Below are 18,355 nucleotides of genomic sequence, written 5' to 3' on the forward strand. Positions count from 1 at the left end.
CCTTGTCAGGTAACATCCTGAGGGAAAACTCTTGGCCCTTGCCTAAGCAATTCGGGTGTAACAATTTATATTAAAGAAGGGAAATAAGGACACAAGAGGCTCAAGGAAGGTGTCAGGGAGTCTCGCCATCAGGGCTGAAGTAGTACCTGACAGGAGGACCAGGGAGGTCTTCATCTCCGTCCGCCTCTGGAGCAAATGATACAGTTAGGTCTACATAGCGGCGCTCCACTGATGGCTTAATTAGCTTCTGCATCCTATGAAGAGTCAGAGGCAGAAATAGATGAACATACTCACTGTGAACATTTCAGCAAATGAAAAGAATACTTTGTAATAAGCACAAGTACAGGCATAGATTTGGAAGCTATGCTTAGCTTTAGACCAGGAAAACACTACACATGCTGTGTGAGGAAAAGGATGTCTCTGCTTTAATCTACTGTTAAGGAGTATCCACTCTCCTGATCCTGATGTGTCTTTAGGCCACACATTGATTCCCTAATCCCTTCAAGGACTACTTTTCCCAAAAAGAAAGAAGACAGAAAGGCATTTACGTCAGTTTGAGCCTCTTCGAGTGTCCAGGCATCACAGGCACATAGAGCATCTTTACACCGTGGACGACCATAGTGGGTTCAATTCCATACTTTTCCTAAAATAACAAACAAACAAACTAATCTCTGCAAATAAAAAGGATCCTAAGAAAAATACAATGTGGCAGTTACACAAGTTACTGAGTAAACACTGAGTAATGGGAATAAATGTTTCTTACCCTCACAGCATTCATAAAGTCAGAAAGAGTGAAGTCCTCATGGCCGAAAATAGTCCAACAGTCCCAGATCGAGTAGTATATGTTGTTCCTGGAAAAGATACCATGGAGCTGTCACTATATGACATTGTAATCATGACAACATGGCATTTGGTGCCATCTTCCAAATGTAATTTCCCCATTGCTGCTGTGATAGTGCAGCAATAAGGTGTGGTCAGCAAAGGTGTGGCAGAAATCAAAAACAGTAATGTCTTCTTGCAGAACAGTCCGCTGAAAGTCGAATCACCATCAGTTGAAGCTCCCTAATCTGACTAGTTTCCACATTTGTCCGATTACATAACACAGCTTGTCATTAGCTGACAGGTACATTTGGCTGCTTCCTTATTTCACGAGGAGTCACCACATTGGATGGATGTGGATATTTGACACTGATTGTGGCCTATTTAACCTCCTAAGATTATGCATCCACATACGGGGACGTTACATTTTGGCTTTGCTGCACCTTATACTTCATTCTGCTATACAGTGTTGACTTTGTTGTATTATGCTATCAAATAAATCCATTGTCCCTATCTGAGGACCTTTACATCAAGTACACACCAATCATGTAACAAAATATAACTTCCTGTGCAAAGAGGACGCTTAGTTCAAGTCCATCTAATCACAAATATCTAGTAGAAATTAAAAATGCATTGGAGTTGTGTCAGGAAGGGCACCTGGCATAAAAAAATGTTTCAAATCAAACATGCAGTGCCACCCACTGTGGCACCCACTAGTGAACGTGGGAGCAGTTGGTAGTAGCTTTGTACAAAAAAAATTTGAAGAAGACCCTAGTTTTCTGCCACATTTCTGTGTGTCTGTGTGACAGAGGAACTGTAAATGTTCTACCTGATGAGCGTCCGTTTGACTGCAGCAGGCTCAGTGAGGACAACTACAGGAATGGCCAAGTTAAAGAAGCAGTTTTTGTGGGATTCAAACCCAAAGCCTCCAACCACCTTGATCAACTCCAGGGCCACCTGAGCGCATCAGATCAATACACAATGTTACACAATGATAATAAAAAAATTAAGTCATTTCAACATTTAAAAAAAAAAAAAAAAAAAAAAAAAAAAAAAAACACAGTACGACTTATTTTCAGACCAAAAAAACTAATGTAATACATGATAGCCACATTAAAATGCTTAAAATTCACATATGAATATCTCAAGGTCTGCACACACCAATCCAGCTACTGCAGCTGTTGCCGTGGCAATAGCGGGGATGATCTTCCCGGCGATGCGTTTGGTCTTAAATCTGTCAGCTGGCTCGATGGAGTACATCTTGGCCCTGAGAGAGGATGCTGATGCAATAAAGTCCATGTGGCCGTTGCTGTCATTGTCCTTTTCAAACTGAAGTGGACTCATCCGTAACCGTTCTACATAATTTAAAGGAAAGGACAAACATTAGTGCTCCTGTTTTCTAGTTTATTATAAGCTTACTTCTGTAATATAATGTGTAAGGAAAATGTGTGTTCTCTCTCTCTAATTACAAATACAACACTAGCTTTTTCAATTTGTCAGTCAGCTTGAGTGTCCATTTAAAAATGGATTTGTGGAGTATGTGCATACCTGGCGTAACCCTGTCAGTTGCAATGGCATGCTCCAGCTGAAAGATTGCCTCCCTCTCCTCTTCACTGCTTAGAGGCATCTTCATCTGATCAGGTTTCTTTGCCGTCTCATCTGTTTCTATGCACTGGCAAGGACAGATTCACATCAATCAAAAAGATTAGGATGGTTCTGATACACTCAGACGAAAGTCCAAAAGGTCAGATCAACAGAACAGCCTACTTTCTCCGAGGGCCTGTATTTGGGAATCTCAACATCTGCAAGAATCCTGGTAATTGTCTCTTCAGAAAGATCCTGTTACAGAGAATAGCAGTCAGTAAGTGACTGAATGTGTGTATTTTTGAGAGAGCTTATATGTAAATGTGTGACCCACCCTTTCTGAGTAAGGGATATTGTAAATCCCTGCGAAGAGCCGGGCAGTGCTCACAATGAAAGCAAAGTGCCTGGTGGGAATAGAGGAGAGTTTAAAAGATCTGGGGGAAAAAAAATGCAGTATAAGAATGACTTAACAGGTAACAGAAGGGCATACTCACAAATAGTCTTTCAAGTCAAATTCAATAGGAGTTGGAGGTCTTTTTGGAGACTGCCAAAACAAACCTGAGAAATTGGAGAGTTTGCACAAAATACTTTCATTTTAGGTGCCGTTTATACAGGAACTACACGTTAATTTGCTTGATAACTTGATTCTGGTTTGCATCTGATTATTTAACACCTACTTCCATCTTTTAACCTTGTATCCAGGGGGAAAGAGTGCAGCAGTTGTAGGGCCTAAATGAAAATAGCAGTTTAAAAAAAAAAAAAAATCACAACATATTGTGAAGCATACAGCCCCTCTGAATATGAATATATATTTTTTCAGGTTGAAACTCATTACCTTTCTCTTGAAATATTTCTCAAATTTCAGACGGGCAAAAGTGACGCACTGTTCCCACCGAGTAGGCTGTCTGCTCAGCAGCTTAATGACCTGGAATGACCCCTCCAGACTTTCCCCTGCCTGCATCCTCTACACAGAGAAACACAATCATCAAAATTGTTTTTATTGATTGAATGACTGCATTGCTGGGACAGATCTACACAGCAGGCAATTTTCATGAGTGAAAACTGCACTCGTGTCTTACCTGCAGCACTACTTCAGCCGAGGAATGGGTCTGCCAGAACGAGTTGTACATGGAGGGCTTGTGGACAAAGGCACTCTCAAACTAGACAACCAAAATGCAAAAGAAAATTAAAAAGTAGGAAGTACACTAACACAGTTTCAAAATGATGATAATGTGGAATGTGGGGAAATACTGTTGGCCTTTCAGCAGCCTGACCTTATCTCTGGCCCATTGGATGGTGTGCTCTATGACAGAAGGGAAAGACTTGAGAGTGCAAAATGGGATCTCCTCTTCTGGGGGGTCCCTCTGGGAGGCAAAGGAAAAGCTATTTTAGGTGGTGATGGAAATGCAATACTTTAACAACCATGTCCAGCACAGAAAAACATTAACTTAAGACTCTTCCCAAGACTCACATGGCTATTGTAAGACTCTGTCAAGTTTGGCACAATGATTTCAGTATGTCCTTTAGTTCCCATGGTGCCGGAATCCAGGAGAGGTCTCTGATTGGATACACAGCGGCTGAAACAAACAAAACAAAGAAAAACAAAATAAACTTTTTTATATCAAACTGAAACTTCTAGATTCATGTTATGAGAAAGGTAATAATGAGGACAGGGACTGAATCAAATTATGGTAGCCATACATGGTTGGTTGTAATTCACTGAACACTTAAAGTGAAGCTGCGATCTTTACGTCTTCACCAACCTGTCCACATATCTTCGTGCCTCCACATTGTCCAGCGCAGTGACCACTAGGTTCAAGGAGGAGTAGAAGGAGTCACTGTAGATGCTCTCAGTAGCAGGACACACCTTATTGAGGTGAGCTTCCACCTGTAGGTCAGGATTAATATCACGAGTAGCTTCTGCTGCTGTGGTACTTTTCGGTTTCTGTGACAAAGAAGAAGGCAGGAAACAGATGGCTTAAATGCAGCCAATAAGTCAACCTTACCTGAGCCTTACTGGTGCAGAAGTGAGCATCTATTCACCTGTATGTGATGCGGCCTGAAGAGAAACTGTCTGTTGAGGTTAGACTTTTCTATGAGGTCTGGGTCAGTGATGCACACCTGAGAAGTGATTTATGCAGAAAAGTAAATTCCAGTAATCTTTTCACAATTAGATAAAATATAGAGAAATACATAAAGAAGAAATACTCACCTCCCCTGAGCTCTTGGCCAGTCCAACCCCAAGCAAGGCAAAGTTTTTCAGCATCTCACAGCCTATGGCTCCACAGCCAACCTATAAAATAATTTATTTTGACGTAAACTTTAGCATATTTCAGTAAGTGCCTTAAATATGTTGAGGACAGCTAACTCTTACCATAAAGACTCTTAGCTTGTGTAGTTGTTGACACAATGAGTCACCGATGCAAGCTCTTAATCCATCATATCGATCGCCCCTAGGGCAAAACTCCTCAGCAGAAAGAGACTGAAGTGGCTTGAATACCTCAATAGCATCAAGATAAAACTAAATATATGAGGAAAAAAAGAAAACAAACAAAACAAGGTAAAAACACTTTATTTTATTTTATTTCAGTGTTGCAAAAGGGGGTAGAGCTATATAACCAGAGTTTCAAATTTAGTAACCTACCCATTGCTGCAGGGGTGCAAACTTCCCTGTGACAGCCTTAAGAACTTCCTGACTGGCTAGACCTCCTACAGCTGCTGCTAATGGGGGAAGAGTACCCCTTGCTGTCCTTGACAGGCAGTGCACCAATTCAGTATTCACAAGAGGCTGGGAGGAAAAAAGGATAAAAAGGAAAAGAAAGTGTAAATGTTAACACACCAGTGTGCATGAAGTCATCGGTCAGAGGATGAGTGCCTGCATTCGCAGCTTTGAGATGATGAAATGAGGAAAACAGCGTAACGCTCACTTTGCTCTTGAGAGTTGCATTCACTTCCTCAGTCAGCTTTAGTAAAACCTCAGCATCCTGTAAACACCTGATGACATCAAAGAAAAACTGCTGCTCAGTGCTTAGCAATCGTATCACATAGAGAAAGCAGAGCAGAAGATTAGACTGGAGAGTAAAAAGTACTGGTCTAATACTGAAATTTTGTTTACCCAATGTTGGGGAGTCTACTGTGCTGCTCCTGGAAAGTGTCCAGTGCCAACATGGCTGCATGGATCTGAAGTGGGGCCTGAGGGGTAGATTTAAAACAGGATTGTGAAAAAAAAAAACGCTTTCCTAAACTCAAACAAAAACAAGTATTTTTGAAATTCAGCTACAAAACATACAATGTGTCTAAGTTAGTCAGGCAATCTGTCTTATCTGGTTTAACCCATTTCATAAAGCTAATGAAACATGTTTATAAACCTAGAATAAAGGGCTTGTTCTGCTCTGTACATACGCATATTGTGTAAATGTGAAGGTATTATTTTAAAGCATCTGGGATTTTTGTCATCTAGCAAGAGGGCTGTGGGAAAGTTTTAATCAGTTTCTAGCTCAAACTGTTCTCAGCCATGTGAGTCACGAAGCCAAAAAAACAAAACCGTTCAGCCCAATGCTAGCTGCTTAAATGTCCCACTATTCCCCACCCTCTGGGATACAACTTTTACAATATTCTCTCACCTCTGGTTTACTGAAGTCTGGAGTCAGGACCTGAGGATCACACAGCTGTCGCTCTAATGTTTCCTGAGATAAATAAATAGATAATATGAGAGTACACAGACACAAGAGTTGTTATTTAAACATTTCTGCATCTGTTTATAATCATAATCACACTGCTGGTTAATATGAAAACTAGTCTACTTACAAATCTGAATGTCTTAGGGGTTTTCACCATGACAAAGAAACCTCCATGTGCATATGGTTGTAGTTGAGATGTGTCTCCTATTGCAAAGCTGTGAGAGGAAAGGACTAATACCACATACACACAAAAAAAGACAAACATGGCTAATATTAGATTACTACGCCATTACGTATATATAGGGAACAACTCATCAAACGTGGTAATGCCTGATACATTTTTATATTACATTACTATATATAATGAATGACTGCAACAATATAAATAAAAGCACTTGCATTTGTACAAATAATAACTACAACCTTGGGGATGCTGTTGTTATGCATTACAATAATACATTTGTAATCACAGTACCTGAAATCTGTCGTGAAGTGCCGTTGAGCTCCACCATGCCACTGATCTCTCTGAAAACAACACTCTGACCTGTCTGTAGGCCGTGGGGTTGGTTGTCCAAGCAGTTTACCACCCCAGGATCATCCTAAAAAAGTTTACAGAAAAATTTGCCCAAAGTTTGCTCATTTACCAACTAAGCAGACAGAGGATTAATAGCCAAACAACATTGCAAAGTGTATAAGTGTATGTGGATTTTCCTGAAGAAAACTTGGAACTGTTTTTCTTTTGTTTTGTTTTTTGGGGGTGGGGTGGTGCACACGTTGGAGCAAAAGGAATACCTGAGTGATACTTTGAATGAAAACCTCCTTGGGCTCCTCTCCTGTGGGATCGGACACCTCAAACTCTTCCCCAAAGTCACAAAACACTCGTGCACAGATACCATATGCATCACAGCTGATGAACTGAAGTAAGACACATGCAACAGGGTTGGTTAATATTTGACCATCTGCGTGCGGTCAGTGCACAACTGTAATGCATAAGCACAACTGGGACAGCAGGCTTACTCTGATGGGAGGTTGTTGTGAGTGGCAGAACTCATTTACTCTCTTTTGTAGACTCAATCTGGCCTCAGTCAAAATCACACACTAAAGGATGAAGCAGAGCAGACACTAAATGTTACCTGGAGCTTATAGCAGACTACACAACAGAAAACAAAAGTAGCTGAATACAAATATTTTATTTTAAATTAAATGCCAGTCATTACCCAGATGCATTATAACCACAAAAATTTTATCAATCCATCACAACTGGCATTGCAGTTGTGAAATTTTGACCTTCAGGTAAAACAACATTCCTTCAGGCTGGAGAATAAACTGTTTGGAACATAAGATAAGATAAAACTTTCATGATCCCACGATGGGGAAATTTGCGCATGACAGCAGCTCAGTATAGAGAAAAAGGATGAGTAAAAACAAATGAACTAAAATAGAATAGAATAAAATAAAATAGAAAAACTATACACATATACATAAGCACTATATACATAAAATATATATATCAATGTCAATACACACATGTACATATACACACACACACATCAAAACACTATATACAGATATCAAAACATTATATACATTATATAACATCTGTGAGAGACAGCTGTGAAGTGAATCACACTGCAGGGGTAGTTTCATGAGTTTTTAATTTACGTTCTGAAACTTCTCTGTGACGACATCTTTTTGTTGGAAACTATTGTTAATCCACATTGCTCTTCAGGGAAGGTGTTGGTATCTTCATAAGTCAATACACCTCATATTTGTAATCACCAGGGGAACTGCTGAGAGAACCAATTAAAAAAAAATTAAAAAAGTGACTTACCTGGTACTTTCTTAGAAAACTAAGATCAGTGTTGTCGTCAAGAGCAGAGGAAGACACATCAACATGGACATAAGGGTTCAGCTCTGCAACCCGAGGGCACACTGCCTCCACCCTGTGGGAGCAACATAAGGGGTGGGTAAGCATGAGTGAGAGTATTTGAGTATAAGTACGGACAAATCTAATATTTGTACTGCATATAACTGATATGTACTCAGAGCTGATCACACATTATCTGTAAGAACTAGTCAATCACAATTCTACAGGGATGATGATCTATTCAGTTCAACTCTGTTATTCTGTGTTTACCATATCAGGACAGAATGGAGCCAATAAAAAAAAGAAAAAAAAAAAAAAAAAAGGGTCGGCACTTTCGAGGCTTTTCATACTTGCTATGCAGACACGTTTTTTGGCAGCAGTTTGTGACTTAATTATGATTTAATAGAAACCAAACAGAGGTTAGCTGAGCTGATAAAAACAACAGATAATGGTGCTATCCCTGTCAGCTTCACTTTTTCTTTCCTGCCATAATGAAATGAAACAAGTTCAAATAAATTCAGAAAATATTGTCATTTGGTCTATTTTTAACAATAACTACTTTATATAAAAAGAGAATGGTTTACAATGTGTTAATTAAGCACTGTTACCAGCATGGTCCTTGTTATCTGCCAGTACCCAAAATCGAGGTATCTTTAAAAGTACCGAAAAAGCTACACTAGTGCATGCCTATTTAAGAGCCTCCTTGTGGGGTCATTACCTCATCCTCTGGCTCAAAACATCCTCTTTGTGGATAAAGAAGTTGGAGCCTAGATCCCAGGTCTCACACTGCTTTGTGTCATGAAGGGTGACTGCCTGTACATGAACAGAGCACACACATACTGTATGTGTACACACAAACAAGATATTTGGACTTGCAAGATGCTGGGAATAACACATTGCTGTAATATTAAGAAAGAGCGCCTACCTTTATCCCAGCCAGAACAATATTCTTTGCTACAAAACCAAAAACCAAATGACTTAGAGTCATGTTAAGAATTGACTGGGTGGCTCATACAAATACCAGTGCATTAAATATTGCCTACCTATCTCTACTCCCAGTCCTCCCATTCCACTGAGAAAGACTGAGGACTGGGCCATCTGGTGCATAGCACTGTCTCCGAGCACATATCGCTGCCGGCTAGAGAGAGAAGATGAAGGAAGAGCCACTGTGAAGGAATATGCTAGATGGATGGAAGCACCACGTACAATAACTTTGCTGGCTGTAATATAAACCCATTTAAAAGGTAATTAGTAAGTGTTGGTGAGGCTTGCCTGTAAAGAGAGTCGTCAATCTCCATCAAGTCTGCAGCCATGATGGGAGGGGAAGGGGGGGGAGAGCGAGTACCTCACAAATAAGAGATTCTTCCTGCTGAAAATATAAAGACACTTTGATTTACCAGCGATGGAAAAGCGCTCTGATAGAGCGTTAATGATTTAAAAACCAACGCCCCGCTGTAAAGTAGCCGAACGGCTAACTAACTGTTGATGCCAGCTAGCTGTCAGCAGCGTGGTGGACCTGACCGATCTGACCTGTCCGCCCTGAACTAACCAAGGGGCTTAAAAAACAGTCCGACATTACAGCTGTTAATGCAGATACCTTAATAAAGATAGACGACTTATGAAGTTGCTGAAGAAAGCTAAATGCTAGCAGCTACAGCTAGCTACTGCTGTTGCCCGGTGCCGGCGGCGAAGACACTTCTCATAAACTTTAAAAGTGGTGACACAAACACGAAGACGCGAATAACTCCCGAGAGTAGACAAAAGCTTTAGGTATTATCGTTTCTATCAAGCAATACGTAAACACCGCTGTTAAAGTGGTTAAAATCAGTCAGAATATCACACGCAGCTACCTGTCAGTAAGCCCGGAGAGCTGCAACGAATGAATGGCTCTGACTGGTTAAAAACTTGGAGTGTTTCCGGGTTAACGAACTCACGTGGCCAAAGTCAACCATTCATTTTACAGTTACTTCCAGGACTAGATTTGTGAATAAATGTGACTTATTTTTGTGTTGTTTGTGAAATAACACACTTTTGTGATGTTATTTGATTTCCAGTGACAGTATAAAATTTATATTCGTATAATATTAGCATAAAATTTCAACATTTTGTCCTTAGCGGTATAAGCACAGTACTCTGCAAAAGTCACTCCCTCATTTCTTTACATTTAGCCTCCAAGGAACCAGACTGAGTATTTTTTTTTTTTTTAAGTGGTCTTGAGTAATAGTTCTCCAGATTTTCTGGAGGTCTTTCAGAGTTTTTCGTTTGGCTGCTTTTTCACTTTTCTTCAGTCCAGTCCTTATACCTGTCCATTTTCAGAGGAATGTTTTGGTTTTAGTTTTGGTTTTCTCCTTCGTTGTTGTTGTTAAGCCACTGAAAACTGACCTATGAGTCATTCAAGCATTTCAAAAAGCACCAAACTCAGAGGATGATCTACACATAAGATGCACCTTAGCAAACAAATTTTTAATTGTATTTTAAGCACTTTGTTACTGGCAGAAAATAAACTCACAAGAACACATAATCTTTAGGTGAATCTACATATAATAACAAAGATAACATATTATGACAGGCATAAGATAGTATTTTTCCACCAACAAGGTGGCTCCAAATGAGTTATTAGCTGAAAACTTGCCATATCTCAGCATGCTGTGCAGTCCTTAAAAAATCTGAGGAAACTGGACAAGTGGAAGAGAAATAAAAAGAAGCAACAGGTCTGAAAAACTATCTACAGCAGATGTTCAGTATTTGAAAGTCATATCCTTCCTTGAGGTATGCCAAATTACACAAGAAGGATTGTTGGGGATCTCGCCAAAACTGATGGAATTATGAATGCAGAAAAGTATTGATCCACCATGCAATATCATCTGGAAAGTGTCTCATTTGCAACAGATTAATTTTTCTGCTTGACAACAATCCCAAATACACTGTCAATACAGTAATAGCATACTTGGATAGAAAAACGCACAATAAAACACTATCAGTCATGGATTGGCCTCCCCAGAGCCTGGACCTCAACATTATTGAAGCAGTGTGGGAACATTTTGTCAGAGAATGGAACAAAACTCAGCCAACATCCAAAGAAGAGCTTTGAATGTCCTTTAAGAAGCCTGGAGAACTATTCATGAAGACTACTTAAAGAAATGTCAAGAAAGTTGTCTAGGAGAGTTCAGGCTGTGTTGAAGAGTAAAGGTGGTCACACCAAATATTAACTTTCAAGTGAATTGGAACTTTGCAAACTCTGTTTTTGACTTATATACCGTATTTCTGTTTATGTTTGCACATTTTTCAGTAACTTGCTGCACCTATTTCCCAATTTCCTAGTAAAACATAAAGATGTCCTGTACCTCAGCATTAATCCCATTTTACGAAAGCATATATTTCTACTGTCGTTGTACTTTTTTTTTCTATGCTACATTTTTTTCTAAGTGGTGCAAATTAAGTAGGGTATCTTTCGTTGTGGTGAAGATTTTTCCACTAAAAGTGGGCGTGTACAATACCTGTAACACAATAATGATTGTAAGGGCCATCCAACTGAAGGATGGACAGAAATATGCCAGAAAAGATTGCTTTATCTTATATAGATTTTGTCAATGATGAGTTTGCTTTATCATGTAGTGAGCTTTATCACTTCGGATTTGAGAAATTACATTACCTCCTTCAGCCAGATTATGAGTTAGGATTATTATATTTTTCAGTCTGAGGAAAGCGAGTTGTCCAGCAAGCAACATCTCTTTTAGTTTCACAATAACACAGACAGGCTCAGTTTGGAAAAGGGAGATGTCAAAACTGGTCCCAGCCAGTGAAAACAGAAGATAAAATAACAATGTTGAAGTCCCCCACCGTTTAAAGAAACAAAGGTCACCGGACAAGTGAAACATTTACATTATAACTCGCTTCAATCCAAGTCTGGTGCTGTCTTTCTTACACTGGTTAGTTAGGCTTGTGCATCTTTTTTTATGAATGTAAAGGGCCTCTACTTCTGCTTAATCATAGATTAAAAATCTGATTGACTTTTGATTCTGGGGGGGTGGGGGTGGGGTAGGAGCAGGGATAGGTCTTTCTAACCTTCAGACTTTTCCCCCTTCAAACTTTCAGACTCCCACCCTTTTATCATATTGGTCAGTTCACACAGGAACCTCCCCCTGAACTGCAGCCAGAATCCCACACAAATCCCACAACAGGCTCCAGAGTTTAGTTATCCTACACTGTGGACACTGCCCACAGATAAACACTCTACAATGTTGTGCAGTCGTATGGCACTTCGTCGGCTCCAGAGGATTGCAATTACGCCTTTGAATATTACCGGGAGTCTAACAAGCAGTGTGCAGAGGGAGATGTCAACCCTACCGCGCGTATATGTCACACGGCAGATCCCACCTGACGGCCTGAAGATCCTGCGGGAGTCTGGCCAGTGAGTCTTAGTGTTCTGTTCTGTTACTTAAAATAGAGCATTTAAGTGTTTGAATGTTACTACTTGGTGTGTGCTGCAGCTGATTTGACAGTAATCACGCTAAGCAGCTTGAATTTCTGGTTTGAGAGGTTCATCATTTACTTTGAGCAAACATGACTGCTAATGTTTGCCTCAGGGTCTTGTCAAATAAAGCTCATAGTCTAAAGGGTATTCCCCCAGAACTGCACAAATGTTACACTGGACCTTAAAATCCTAGTATTTCTATCAAGAACCCTGCTAGTTTGAGATTCTGTCGCTCTAAGGATAGCCATTATATAAAAATGTGAACCCTGCATTGCTTTACTTTGTACACTTTTGTATCACTTCACCACCTTCAACCAGTAAATTTTTAAAAATTGGATTTGATTTAAATTTTCAGTCATATGACTTCTGTTTTCCCAGGGTGCAGTTTGAGCTGTGGGACTCAGACGACATACCGGTACCCAGGAAGGAGCTCCTTCAGAAGGTCAAAGGTGTAGATGGTCTTCTTTGCGTGCTGACAGAAAAAATTGATGCAGAACTATTGGACGCTGCAGGTCTGGACATTGTCTTTGACAAGTAACCTAAATGCAACAAACAGCCTTGCATGTGTTTATATGTGTGTGACATATTCCTGTAGGTCCAAACCTCAAGGTCCTCAGTACGATGTCAGTGGGCTTCGATCATCTGTCTCTGCATGAGCTGAAGAAACGGTGATTTCCATCTTTCTGTTTCATGATAACACATTAACGTCAAAGGGGTTCCCATGTGAATGCCTTCCAGGGTCTTACTGATAATGATTTTCTTTGCAAAAAGGTTCTTAACATGTGGTGGCGGTGACATATTAATCTAAGATTGTTTGCAATGTTTATGTTTCCCCACAGAGGAATCCGTGTAGGTTACACCCCTGAAGTCCTGACAGATGCTGTTGCTGAGCTGACTGTAGCTCTGCTGCTCGCAACCTCCAGGAGGCTCATAGAGGCCACACACGAAGCCAAGACGTAACATCATATACAAAACACAATCACACATAAATGTACAAAAATATACAGGGGTTGGACAATGAAACTGAAACACCTGTCATTTTAGTGTGGGAGGTTTCATGGCTAAATTGGACCAGCCTGGTGGCCAGTCTTCATTAATTGCACATTGCACCAGTAAGAGCAGAGTGTGAAGGTTCAATTAGCAGGGTAAGAGCACAGTTTTGCTCAAAGTATTGCAATGCACACAACATTATGGGTGACATACCAGAGTTCAAAAGAGGACAAATTGTTGGTGCACGTCTTGCTGGCGCATCTGTGACCAAGACAGCAAGTCTTTGTGATGTATCAAGAGCCACGGTATCCAGGGTAATGTCAGCATACCACCAAGAAGGATGAACCACATCCAACAGGATTAACTGTGGACGCAAGAGGAAGCTGTCTGAAAGGGATGTTCGGGTGCTAACCCGGATTGTATCCAAAAAACATAAACCACGGCTGCTCAAATCACGGCAGAATTAAATGTGCACCTCAACTCTCCTGTTTCCACCAAAACTGTCTGTCGGGAGCTCCACAGGGTCAATATACATGGCCGGGCTGCTATAGCCAAACCTTTGGTCACTCGCGCCAATGCCAAACGTCGGTTTCAGTGGTGCAAGGAGCACAAATCTTGGGCTGTGGACAATGTGAAACATGTATTGTTCTCTGATGAGTCCACCTTTACTGTTTTCCCCACATCCGGGAGAGTTACAGTGTGGAGAAGCCCCAAAGAAGCGTACCACCCAGACTGTTGCATGCCCAGAGTGAAGCATGGGGGTGGATCAGTGATGGTTTGGGCTGCCATATCATGGCATTCCCTTGGCCCAATACTTGTGCTAGATGGGCGCGTCACTGCCAAGGACTACCAAACCATTCTGGAGGACCATGTATATCCAATGGTTCAAACATTGTATCCTGAAGGCGGTGCCATGTATCAGGATGACAATGCACCAATACACACAGCAAGACTGGTGAAAGATTGGTTCGATGAACCTGAAAGTGTAGTTGAACATCTCCCATGGCCTGCACAGTCACCAGATCTAAATATTATTGAGCCACTTTGGGGTGTTTTGGAGGAGCGTGTCAGGAAACGTTTTCCTCCACCAGCATCACTTCGTGATGGCCACTACCCTGCAAGAAGAATGGCTTAAAATCCCTCTGACCACTGTGCAGGACTTGTATATGTCATTCCCAAGACGAACTGACGCCGTATTGGCCGCAAAAGGAGGCCCTACACCACACTAATAAATTATTGTGGTCTAAAACCAGGTGTTTCAGTTTCATTGTCCAACCCCTGTACATACACAAATGAGAATAGTGCAAAATAAATTCTTCTCTTTCTCTCTCTCGTGCCAGTGGTGGCTGGGGCACGTGGAGAACGCTGTGGTTGTGTGGTTATGAGCTGGCCAATAGCACTGTCGGCATTCTTGGACTAGGCAGGATCGGTAAGCAGCTCATCATGAATCCAAGCTTTACATCAGCGTATCATCAAAGTGCCATTTCCATCAATTTTGTGTTTTCTACAATATGTGCTTGGACTCTAAGGTGTGGCTATTGCTGAGCGTCTGGCACCTTTCAAAGTAAAGAAGTTTATCTACACAGATGTGGCCCCCAGGCCCGAGCTGGCTGATGCCATCAATGCAGAATATGGTAAGGAAATCTCAGCAAAGACACTACTCTGTTATGAAGAGTGCTCAGTGACAGATCCTGTGTCAGCAAGGTTAAGTAGGGGCAACTTTAAAGGGCTACTCAAACGATAAGGCTTTTTAAAACCTTTTGACTTTTCATAAGTCTCTTTTGAAATTCTAAGAGCTACCCAAAAAATTAATGTGATAATTTACACCAGTCAGGCAAAACATTATGACCACCTGTCTAATATTGTGTTGGTCCCACTTTTGCTGCCAAAACGGTCCTGATCTGTCCAGGCATGTACCTCACTAGACCCCTGAAGGTGTGCTGTGGTATCTGGCACAAAGATGTTAGCAACAGGTCCTTTAAGTCCTGTAAGACGTGAGGTGGGGCCTCCATGGATCAGACTTGTTTGTCCAGCACATCCCACAGATGCTCAGGTTGGATTGAGATGTGGGGAATTTGGAGGTCAAGTTGTCGGGTCGTGGTTGCGGCTCTCTCCCACTGCCCCCCTTACCAGGCGAAAGTGAGACCAATGAAAGCAAATGCACCTTGATAGTAATTCCACACTTTACAAAAACTCACTGGAGATGAGCAGGTTTCGTTTCCAGGATTTATTGAAGCACAAAGTTAAACAAAGCACAAGAAAGCAAAAAGCCCTCCCGGGAGTGTGTGCCTTTGGAGTCGTTACAGAAGAGATAGGAAGAGCAAAAAGTGCGCTAAAAGGAGCCCAATAGAGCCAAAAAGAGAAGCTCTCTCCCAACCTTGCCTCTGCCTTTTATCGCCCAAACTCGCACCTCCCCTTGCTGTTATCAGGAACAATGGGCATAGAAGGATGCTCCCAATCCACTATGTATTGTACTAGTTCGATCCTCATGCATAGGCTCCATGACTGTTATCTGGGCTGTCATAAACAAACAACTTTTCCCACGTGAAAATACCTCCCACCGGAGCACTTCTATCCATGTTTTCACATTATAAGAAACACTTTTAGGGCGGTCTTATCTCAATACACAATTTCTCCCTCACATTACAGTAGCTCAGGTGGGACTTCAACTCCCCTTTCCAGGACACACACTTCCCGCTACCAGACCTTCACTCTGGCAATACTGTGTCAAAAGTGCACTGTGTACAAAGGTGAACCTCTAAATATGAATGAGTGCAGTACTACCAGTGGAAAAACCCAAGTACCTGGCTTAGGAAGCCTCAGTCCTTTCCACTCACCTAAGGCATGCAGTGTTCTAGTGTGTGAGTGACAATATAGGTGACAAATAATATATAATGTGACCAATAATCCAGTGTGTGTGATTAATATATGTAACATTACATGATATAAAAATATTGATAGAAAATACTGATGTCGAATGATAAAAATACACCACAAAGTCAACACCTCTAACTTGTTGTTGTGCTCCTCAAACCGTTTTGGGCAGTAGCTCGTCTGTTGGATTGGACCACATGGACCAACCTTCACTCCCCAGGCACATCAGTGAGCCTTGGCCACCCATGACTCTATCGCTGGTTCTCCACTGTTCTTTCCTTGGACCATATTTGATAGATACTGATCCATGCAGACCAGGAACACCTGACAAGAGCTGTAGTTTTGGATGCTCTGACCAAGTCCTCTAGCCATCACAGTTTGGCCCCTGTCAGACTCACTCAGATCCTAATGCTTACCCATTTTCCTGCTTCTAACACATCAGCATTGAGGACAAAATGTTCACTTGCTCCCTAACATATCCCCACCTACTAACAGGTGCCAAGATGAAGAGATAATCCGTGTTATTCACTTCACCTGTCAGTGGTCGTAATTTTATGCCTGTGCTGTAAGTGATATTAGTGCATCCAGTCTAGTTTATCTTATTTCTATTAGCTAAAATGTTTTTAATCACACCTTGTATTAGTTTTCAGTTTATTTTTAATAATCCTGCCTTGTTCCTGGTTCTAGTCTCTTTTGATGAGCTGGCAAAGCAGTCGGATTTCCTGGCTGTGTGCTGTGCTTTAACACCGGAGACAAAAGAGATCTGCAATAAGAACCTCTTCTCCAAGATGAAACAAACCTCCATCTTCATCAACACAAGCAGGTACCCTTACCTGAATTACATGCATGACCCAAGACCCCACAAGTGATCTGTGAGTGTTGTACTAACATGCGGTTTAACTGGTTATTTTCCTTTATTGATCACCATTTAATAAACAAAATGCAAGGCAACGGTTTAAATAAATGTCCATTGTTTCCCCAACTTCAAATATTCATATTTGAGATTTTAGAATTACTCACAGCTTCACAAAAATGACCTCTGCAGTTAATTTTCTGTCAGTCAACTAATTATTTAACCTCTTAGTTAGTGAGTTGTGTCTGAGGAAATGGGCATATACAGTGGGTAATCAACAGTAAGGATTTGTCCTCTAGCAGACTGATTTAGCCCTTTGTGTCTATGACTGTGATTTTGTACTGTGCAGAGGTGGGGTGGTAAACCAGGAAGACCTGTATGAAGCTCTGTCCACTGGGCAGATTGCAGGAGCTGGATTAGACGTCACTGTTCCTGAGCCGCTGCCAACCAACCACCCACTGTTTACACTTAAAAATTGTGGTGAGCATTCTGCTACATTGAACTAGTTTTTGACCATGCTTGGTTCTCCCTGCCTATCATTTGTTTTTAATACTTTATCTTTCTGCAGTGATTCTACCCCATATTGCGAGCGCCTCCTATACGACCCGTAATGCTATGTCCTCCCTGGCAGCAAACAACCTTCTCCTGGGGCTGCGGGGAGAGCCGATGATCAAAGAGCTCAAGCTTTAAGAAGAAAGTGGTTCCACTCTGAAAAGTGATCAGATCATTGATGATTAACTCCACTTACACAAATCTAATTTTTTTTGCAGACTGAAATAAATCCATGTAGTGTTCTTATTGTTTTCTTTAGTCTTCAATTTTACATCTTTTAATTTGAGGTGTACAGCTCTGCGAAAAAGTATTTGACCCCTTCATGATTTGATTTCTTTGCATATTTTTCACACTTAAGTTTCAGATCATCAAAAAAAAAAAAAGAATATTGGGCAAAAATAACCTGAGAAAATACAAAGGCAGCATTTAAATGATTTTTTATTAATGGGAGAAAAAAAAGGCTATCAAAGTAGTTGCCCCCCCTAAACCTTATAACCTAATGCGGTTGCATACCCTAAGTGTGTTTGAGCTTCAGGACCACAAACTGATGGCTGGACATTCTCCTTCAGGATTTTCTGGTAGAGAGCAGAATTGATGGTTCAATCAGTTATGACAAGTCGTCCAGGTCCTGAAGCAGCAAAGCAGCCCAGACCATCATATTA

At 41.1% G+C, this 18,355-nt stretch overlaps 2 protein-coding genes across 2 annotated transcripts; one reads left to right on the forward strand and one right to left on the reverse strand.

The window, feature by feature from the left end:
- Positions 1 to 112: 112 nt before the first annotated feature.
- On the reverse strand, positions 113 to 9,835 carry LOC115779836 (ubiquitin-like modifier-activating enzyme 6). Its single transcript, XM_030728697.1, has 32 exons — positions 9,801 to 9,835; positions 9,223 to 9,319; positions 8,994 to 9,088; positions 8,876 to 8,904; positions 8,669 to 8,763; positions 7,915 to 8,026; positions 7,101 to 7,181; positions 6,876 to 6,998; positions 6,559 to 6,682; positions 6,211 to 6,314; positions 6,027 to 6,089; positions 5,519 to 5,595; positions 5,331 to 5,397; positions 5,048 to 5,191; positions 4,778 to 4,924; positions 4,616 to 4,696; positions 4,447 to 4,524; positions 4,167 to 4,348; positions 3,875 to 3,980; positions 3,678 to 3,767; positions 3,483 to 3,563; positions 3,239 to 3,367; positions 3,081 to 3,132; positions 2,898 to 2,961; positions 2,738 to 2,807; positions 2,587 to 2,658; positions 2,368 to 2,491; positions 1,981 to 2,174; positions 1,649 to 1,776; positions 764 to 851; positions 549 to 643; positions 113 to 254 (listed from the first exon to the last, which is right to left on the reverse strand). The coding sequence occupies exons 2-32, from the start codon at positions 9,261 to 9,263 to the stop codon at positions 113 to 115; spliced, it is 3,078 nt and encodes a 1,025-aa protein (XP_030584557.1). The 5' UTR covers positions 9,264 to 9,319; positions 9,801 to 9,835.
- Positions 9,836 to 12,081: 2,246 nt separating this feature from the next.
- LOC115786289 (glyoxylate reductase/hydroxypyruvate reductase-like) lies at positions 12,082 to 17,935 on the forward strand. Its single transcript, XM_030738382.1, has 9 exons — positions 12,082 to 12,361; positions 12,803 to 12,936; positions 13,020 to 13,092; positions 13,264 to 13,380; positions 14,755 to 14,843; positions 14,944 to 15,048; positions 16,976 to 17,111; positions 17,491 to 17,621; positions 17,710 to 17,935. The coding sequence occupies exons 1-9, from the start codon at positions 12,189 to 12,191 to the stop codon at positions 17,829 to 17,831; spliced, it is 1,080 nt and encodes a 359-aa protein (XP_030594242.1). The 5' UTR covers positions 12,082 to 12,188; the 3' UTR covers positions 17,832 to 17,935.
- Positions 17,936 to 18,355: the final 420 nt, after the last annotated feature.

The sequence above is a fragment of the Archocentrus centrarchus genome, chromosome 1 (assembly GCF_007364275.1).
Source record: "Archocentrus centrarchus isolate MPI-CPG fArcCen1 chromosome 1, fArcCen1, whole genome shotgun sequence".
Lineage (NCBI taxonomy): Eukaryota > Metazoa > Chordata > Actinopteri > Cichliformes > Cichlidae > Archocentrus > Archocentrus centrarchus.

Coding starts and splice junctions, on each gene's coding strand:
- LOC115786289 (XM_030738382.1), top strand. CDS start 12,189: ATGTTGTGCAGTCGTATGGCACTTCGTCGGCTCCAGAGGATTGCAATT. Junction 15,049..16,975: donor TGCCATCAATGCAGAATATG/GTAAGGAAATCT, acceptor TCCTGGTTCTAG/TCTCTTTTGATGAGCTGGCA. Junction 17,622..17,709: donor GTTTACACTTAAAAATTGTG/GTGAGCATTCTG, acceptor ATCTTTCTGCAG/TGATTCTACCCCATATTGCG.
- LOC115779836 (XM_030728697.1), bottom strand. CDS start 9,263: ATGGCTGCAGACTTGATGGAGATTGACGACTCTCTTTACAG. Junction 8,027..8,668: donor GTTTTGAGCCAGAGGATGAG/GTAATGACCCCA, acceptor TTGCTCCCACAG/GGTGGAGGCAGTGTGCCCTC. Junction 3,133..3,238: donor AGAAATATTTCAAGAGAAAG/GTAATGAGTTTC, acceptor ATTTTCATTTAG/GCCCTACAACTGCTGCACTC.